Source organism: Perca fluviatilis, chromosome 3 (assembly GCF_010015445.1).
Source record: "Perca fluviatilis chromosome 3, GENO_Pfluv_1.0, whole genome shotgun sequence".
NCBI classification, from domain to species: domain Eukaryota; kingdom Metazoa; phylum Chordata; class Actinopteri; order Perciformes; family Percidae; genus Perca; species Perca fluviatilis.
In genome coordinates this window covers 43,728,328-43,735,827 of record NC_053114.1, presented here as the reverse complement: position 1 = coordinate 43,735,827, position 7,500 = coordinate 43,728,328, and the positions used below count along the sequence as shown (strand labels likewise).

The 7,500-nt window shown below is 42.6% G+C and overlaps 1 protein-coding gene across 1 annotated transcript in view; it reads left to right on the top strand.

Annotated features, from left to right (window-relative positions):
• Window positions 1-7,500, top strand: part of LOC120556093 (ankyrin repeat and BTB/POZ domain-containing protein 2-like) — a 46,474-nt gene that overhangs the window by 20,346 nt on the left and 18,628 nt on the right. The window contains exons 4-5 of the mRNA XM_039795483.1: window positions 1-111; window positions 2,634-2,799. The exon at window positions 1-111 is cut by the window's left edge and continues 42 nt beyond it. Coding sequence (XP_039651417.1) covers window positions 1-111; window positions 2,634-2,799 — 277 coding nt within the window. The remainder of the gene's footprint in view (window positions 112-2,633; window positions 2,800-7,500) is intronic.

Genomic DNA, 7,500 nt, shown 5'->3' with positions numbered 1-7,500 from the left:
CGCTGTGGTGCACGCCGAATATCGCCGCAGCCTATTGGTGGACAGCGATGATGTCAGACAGACAGCCAGGCAGCTCCTCCCAGGACTGGACTGTGAGCCCCGACAGCTAAAGTAAGAAGCCAAACCACAGAAACAGTCCTTTTATTTATACCCCGGTTACACAAACATGCTTATTTTTACAAACGGAGACATTTCCCTTCGTTTACACGCAAACGGAGAATTCTCCTCTGAAAACGAGTCTTTCTAAAAACTCCAACCAGAGTGGAGCTTTTTGAAATCTTCGTTTCCACGTTTGCACGTAAACTGAGACAAACGGAGGTTTAGGCAGCCGAGAGAGAGAGAGAGAGAGAGAGAGACAAAGAGGAGGTGATTGGTTGCTGTTGTTGCTATTTTGGGGATTCTGATTGGCTAACGTGGGCTTGAGCTTCTCGTTACACCGCCACCTACAGGTCTCGTTACACCGCCACCTACAGGTCTGGCGTGCTCTTGGCTGCATTGACGACATATATATACACGGGGTACATGTAAACGAACACTTTTCTGAAAACTGACAGCTGTGCACGATGTTATTTTAGAAAACAGAGAGGTTGAAATATCCGTTTATGAAAATAGCCGGCCACGTGTAAACGTAGCATTAAATAATTTTATGGCCATTTTTAGGCCTTTATTTGACAGCTTATATAGGAAAGGGGAGAGATAAGATAAGATAAGATAAGATAAGATAAGATAAGATATACTTTATTGTCCCCGAAGGGAAATTTGTTTTGGACTCTGTCCATTCTGCAGCGTCACAAGGACAACACACAATACAAAAAAATTTAAATAAAAATACAGAAAACACAGCAAATACAAATATCTCTCAACACATACTCTTTTGCAATACAAACATGCTTCCATATACATATAATAAGCATATTAACTACTCCTTTCATTGGCACTTCCCATTAAACAACCCATCGGCTGTATTCTCCGCAATAAGTGGGACACAGCCCTTGCACAGTAAAATATTACAATACAATATTGCACAGCTGACATATTGCCTCACCCCAAAGAGCCTACATATTGCACAACTAACATATTGCACAACCCCAATAGCCTATGTATTGCACAATGACATAAAGGACACCCCAATAGCCCACATATTGCACAAATGACACATTTCCACATAGCCCATATGGTACACTACTTATCGCACAACAACATAGGACACAACCCAACCAGCCTACATGTTAGTGTTAAGAAGCTTAATGGACATAGACACAAATGAGTGTTTATATCGGTTTAGCCTGCATCTAGGTGTACAAGAAAGCTAAAATCACCACTTGATGCAGAATGCTGAAAACATTTACAATTTATAACATTGCTTGTCTTTACATTTAGCTAAATTTTATTTTCATTCCACACATTATTTTCATTTCATATTGCTTTTCTTTTACAGTTTTTCTTTTCATTTCACATAACTTTTCTTTACTCTTTTAGTGAGTAATTGTACACATTTGTTGCAGACTTTGCATTCTTTAAGACTGTTTTAGGAAGGAGTGTATTTGTGGGCTGGGCCAGAGTGGTTACAGTAATTTTACATGAGAGTAGAGCGCAGACAGTTCTGTGGTCTAACGTCCTCCTATTCTCTGGAACAATCTTTCGTACCGTGCTAAACACCCTTTCTCAACTTGCATTGCTATGGGGAATGCATAGTAAAGCCTTCAGAAGTTTTGGCAGCGCACCGTCTCTGTTTTTCTTCTTTTTTTTCCTGCGTTGTCACTCATCATCTGACCTCACACACTAAACTTGTGACAACAGCCACCTACAGTACCTGTAGTAGGCAGTAGCCCATATATCTATGGGCTACTGCCTACTACAGGTGGAAGTTATCGCGAGGCTAGTGACAGAGCTCAGATTGGGAATGTTTTTTGTTTTTTTTACTCCGCTCGGGCCCGGGCTATTATAATTTTTTAATAACGCAGGTTAAAATACGGGAGATTTACGGGAAAATACTAATACGGGAGGACGGTGGGAAAGAAGGGTAAAATACGGGACTTTCCCGGCCAAAAAGGGATACTTGACAGGTATGGTTTCTGCATGTCACTTTATTTTTAACATTTTGTTGCTTATTTCCTAATTTTTGTTGTTTTTGTTCTGATGTTTTTGTGGCTTTCTCAGACACATTTATCACCTTTTTGTAAATCTGTTGCTTTTTCCAAAATGTTTGTACGCTTTTTGTCACATTTTTTTGTTGACATGAAGCCTTACAAAAGTCATCAAAAGAGTTCCTTAGCCATCGTAGAATTTAGCAAATCAAGCAAAAAACAATGATTACATTTTTTATTAACAACAACCTGTTTCTCAGCCTGAATATTTAAACTCTCTCTGCTGCTTCTTCTGGGGGAATTTCTGAGTCTCAGAGTCGGCAAATCTGCCCAAATTCTGCTTTGAATGTCAAGTAATGGCAGTTTTAAAAAACACTCTCCTGTGTTTATGGTTTGGTGCACAACTAGACGGGCAAAAATTTATTGAGACACCAAATTGATATACGGGCCGTATCTAAATCTGCAAGGTAGCCAACTGACTGCAGTCTGCCGCCTCCTGAGTCCAGGACCAGATGGATGTTTTCTGTCTCTGTTTTCTCTCTGCAGGCCCGAGTGCTGCTTCCAGTCGTTTAAATGTTTGGATGCAGAAGCTGCTTCCGCCAAGTTCCAGCTGGATTTGGGCTTCAGGATGCTCTCGAGTGGCCGAGCAGATCTGGTCCATCAGGCCACGCAGCTTCTGGGAGCCGAGGGGGTTGACACCATGGACGACCAGGTGAGAGGGAGGGGGATGCGTTACTCACGGTAGGGTTCCACACAGCGAAACACCTCGCGAATTTCGGCCAACGAAAGTTTGCCTCGGGGGCGTGGTTGCAAAAACAACACGCAAGTCCGCAACATTTTTTTAAATGTCCCGGGCTGTCAGAAGACAGGGCAGTAAAAATGCACAGCAGCAAACCATCGGTAAAACGTTAGCTCATAAATGCTCTGGTAACCTGGCTATGTAGCCTAGCTGTCTCGCTATGCTTACAATGAAATGCAATGTCCGAACATGCTAGCGGGTGACCTGTCGGCTAGCTGAATCATTTTGAGTGTTTAAACTATCTCCAGTGGTCTGTTTGGTGGTGTGTGTTTGCCCTGTTTAAGTTCGTGTGACATATAAACAACAATCCGTGTTGCTACAAGCGTCAATGTTCGCCAACAAAACATATAATCAAACAAATGCACAAGTAGCCTAGCTAGCTAGCTGCCTGGCTAGGCTACAATGAAATCCAATGTCCGAACATGCTAGCGATTAGCCTGTCGGCTAGCTGAAAAGTTTGAGTGTTTAAACTAACATATACAGTGGTCTATTTAGCGGTGTATGTGCCCTAACTAAGTTTGTGTGTCATATAAAACACAATTTGTGTTGATAGAAGTACCGATGTTCGTGTAGAAACATTTTAATCACATCATAATTTTCATGATACGGCCTCATGATGACCTCCGCCATCTTGGTCAGACTTTTGTTGTAACTCCCGCCTCCAAACACAAACACACGGACCTGATTGGTTCTGGAGTGGTCCTCATTTGAATAAAAGTTAAACTTTCGTCAACTTTATTTCGCTCCCCTCGGCGATTCGCTCTCATCTCGCTCAATCAGGGCGAATTTCGTCTCCATTCAACCTCAATGAGAGGAAAGCGAAATTTCGTTGTGTGGAAACCTACCGTTAGGCTACATCTACACTACTACGGTGAGATCTGGTGTTTTGCCTTTGACTATTGAACCAGGATGATATGTTGATGTAGGAGAGGAAAAACTGATCTGTCCCATGTGTTGTTTGAATGATATAGAAAATGAGTTCCATTTTTTTTTCTACTGTCCTTTTTATTGTGAACAGCGTGATATTTTTTAGGATAAAAGCAGAGATTGATTCGGTAAATATGGATGATGCTCAAAGACTGAGATGGCTGTTCACATATGGAACATATAAATTAGCCAATTACCTAGATAAAGCTCGGGAGAAGAGGAAAAAAGCTCTTTATCGAGATGAATTGTAGATGAGAATTAGTTGTTTGTGTGTGGTGTGTGTCTACGTGTATATACATATGTGTATATGTATATGTATATACAAGCAAAGGGTGGCTACTTTGAAGAATCTAAAATATAAGACATGTTTTCAGTTATTTCACACTTTTTTGTTAAGTACATAACTACATATGTGTTCATTCATAGTTTTGATGCCTTCAGTGAGAATCTACAATGTAAATAGTCATGAAAATAAAAAGGAAACACATTGAATGAGAAGGTGTGTCCAAACTTTTGGCCTGTACTGTATATGTATTCAAGATGTTTGGAAGATGTTTTGAAGATGCATGACACAGAAATAAAACATAACTAACTAACTAACTAACTAACTAACTAACTAACTAACTAACTAACTACATTTCATTTTAAGCGACGTTTTGAGGCAAAAACGATCTCCGTCCACACTAGAGTTTTAGCTCCGTAGAAGAACTAATCTGCGTCCATATTAAAGGTGCACTCTGAGTTCCTGCGTGGTTTCAGCTCGATTTAATTTTAGTCTCAAATCGTAGCCACCTTTCCTGCGCCCCTGAACACACCGTGAAAAAGCCCGGTCTCGGGAGACAACACAGGGCTCGTAAACGTCAAACAAACACTAGGGGGCACAGGCTGTGCACCGAAATACAACACACCACGTTCCAGCCAATCACAGATAAGATGGTTGGGGGAGGGGGTGGGGGTTAGTGACAGTAATAGCCAGGACACACCAACCAGACGTTCCTCAGAACACACCGAAGAGACGAGAGGTAATACGTCTCCATAGCAGCAGGCGGCGCTACTCTGTGTTGTCGCCCAAGAAATGAAAGCCGGCAGCTGATTGGACAAACGCGTCACATGGGTTTGTTTACTCCGGAAATTCAAGGAAAGTCATGGCGGCTCGTTGAGAATCTGATCTCATGTTGTACTGAAATAGTTCACCGAGACATCTTACTGGAAACATCTGAAGAGAGAAATAGGTTGTTGTGTGTGTGTTGTTGTGTGTGTGTGTGTGTCTGTGTGTGTGTGTGTGTGTTGTGTTGTGTCTGTGTGTGTGTGTGTGTGATGTCTATGTGTGTGTGGTGTGTGTATTATTATTGTGTCTGTGTGTGTTGTGTGTGTGTGTGTGTGTGTGTGTGTGGTGTCTGTGTGTGTGTGTGTGTGTGTGTGTGTGTGTGTGTGTGTGATTGTTGTGTGTGTGGTGTTGTGTCTGTGTGGTATTGTTGTGTATTGTCTGTGTATGTGTGTGTCTCTGTGATGATGTGTGTCTATGTGTGTGTATTGATGTGTGTGTGTGTGTGTTTGTGTGTCTGTGTGTGTGTGTGTGTGTATGTGTGTGTGTCTGTGTGTTGTGTGTCTGTGCGTATGTGTATTGTGATGTTGTGTGTGTGTGTAGTATTGTGTGTATCTGTGATGTGTGTGTCTCTGTTTGTGTGTGTCTTGTGATTCTGTTGTGTGTGTGTGTGTATGTGTGTGTCTCTGTGTGTGTGTATTGTGTGTGTGTGTGTGTGTTATTGTGTGTGTCTGTGTGTTCGTGTGTTTGTGTGTTTGTGTGTGTGTGTGTTCTGTGTGTGTGTCTCTGTGTGTGTGTGTGTGTGTTTGTGTGTGTGTTGTTGTGTCTGTGTGTGTGTGTTCTGTGTGTGTGTGTGTGTGTGTGTCTCTGTTTATTTGTGTGTGTCTCTGTGTGTGTGTGTGTGTGTGTGTATCTGTGTGTGTTTGTGTCTGTGTGTGTGTGTCTGTGTGTGTGTGTGTGTCTGTGTGTGTGTGTCTCTGTGTGTGTGTGTGTGTGTGTGTCTCTGTGTGTGTGTGTCTATGTGTGTGTCTCTGTGTGTGTGTGTCTGTGTGTGTGTCTCTGTGTGTGTGTGTCTGTGTGTGTGTGTGTGTGTGTGTGTATCTCTGTGTGTGTGTCTCTGTGTGTGTGTGTGTGTGTCTGTGTGTGTGTGTGTGTCTGTGTGTGTGTGTCTCTGTGTGTGTCTGTGTGTGTGTGTCTCTGTGTGTGTGTCTATGTGTGTCTCTGTGTGTGTGTCTGTGTGTGTGTCTCTGTGTGTGTGTGTGTGTGTGTGTGTGTGTGTGTGTGTGTGTGTGTGTGTGTGTGTGTGTGTGTGTGTGTGTGTGTCTCTGTGTGTGTGTGTGTGTGTGTGTGTGTGTATATACAGTTGCTGAATCTGTCTTCATTTCAGCTCAACAAAGGTCATTTTAAAAGATTTTCATCAGATTTTGAGAGACTCTAGTTACCTCATCCCGCTTGCCATTTCCTGGTGAGTCCCGACTGCCCTGCCGACAACTGGTCGCCCAAAATGAACGCCGACAGCCCCCCCGACTGACGACAGCACAACAGACTCGAGTCACTGACCTCGCCAGACTGTCCAAAGGCCGATTTTCGCCCCTTTATTCATGGCAGTTACAGAAACATGGGGGGAGGGGCGAGCTTCCTCTGATTTGTTTGGTATTTATGGTGCGTTCTTTTTGTCCACCGAAGTCGATCTACGAGTCGTTTTCTGGAGTTACGAACCGGAAGTTGCAAAAAGAACTCTCCCGAGGTCGTATATATGACTCATCAAGTCGTCTGAACTCAGAGGACCCCGAGCTCACTTTCAAAGATGGCTACGTCGTGCATCACACGTAGTAAACATTGTGGTTTTCTAGAATTTTAAGCACTTTTGTCTTTGTTGTAACCAAATGAAGAAGTCGTACACATAGCGCTGTATACTGCTACCTATAGGCATGTCTCTACAGTCTTATTAGGAGTTAAACATAGCGCTGTATACTGCTACCTATAGGCATGTCTCTACAGTCTTATTAGGAGTTAAACATAGCGCTGTATACTGCTACCTATAGGCATGTCTCTACAGTCTTATTAGGAGTTAAACATAGCGCTGTATACTGCTACCTATAGGCATGTCTCTACAGTCTTATTAGGAGTTAAACATAGCGCTGGATACTGCTACCTACAGGCATGTCTCTACAGTCTTATTAGGAGTTAAACATAGCGCTGTATACTGCTACCTATAGGCATGTCTCTACAGTCTTATTAGGAGTTAAACATAGCGCTGGATACTGCTACCTATAGGCATGTCTCTACAGTCTTATTAGGAGTTAAATACCGCCTAATTAGTTATTTAGTAGCTTGTGGAGCAGAAATTGGCTAGAGACGCTCGGTTGCTATATGACAACAATGGCCGAGTCTTGAGCAGAAAGCAGAGCAGTAGTAGTGCCCAGAGGCATGTGCGTGCCTCTGTAAACCGTAAGCAGATTGTCTGAAAATCGTGGATGTATTAGTTGAAAATACGTAAAATACTACGACCAATTAGTCGACTTATCGAATGTGGATCAGTGTTTCCCAAAAAGCCCCAAGAGGTCATCCTCAAATGTCTTGTTCTGTCCAAAACTCAAAGATCTTCAGTTTCCTGTCCCAGAGGAGAGAAGACACTAGAA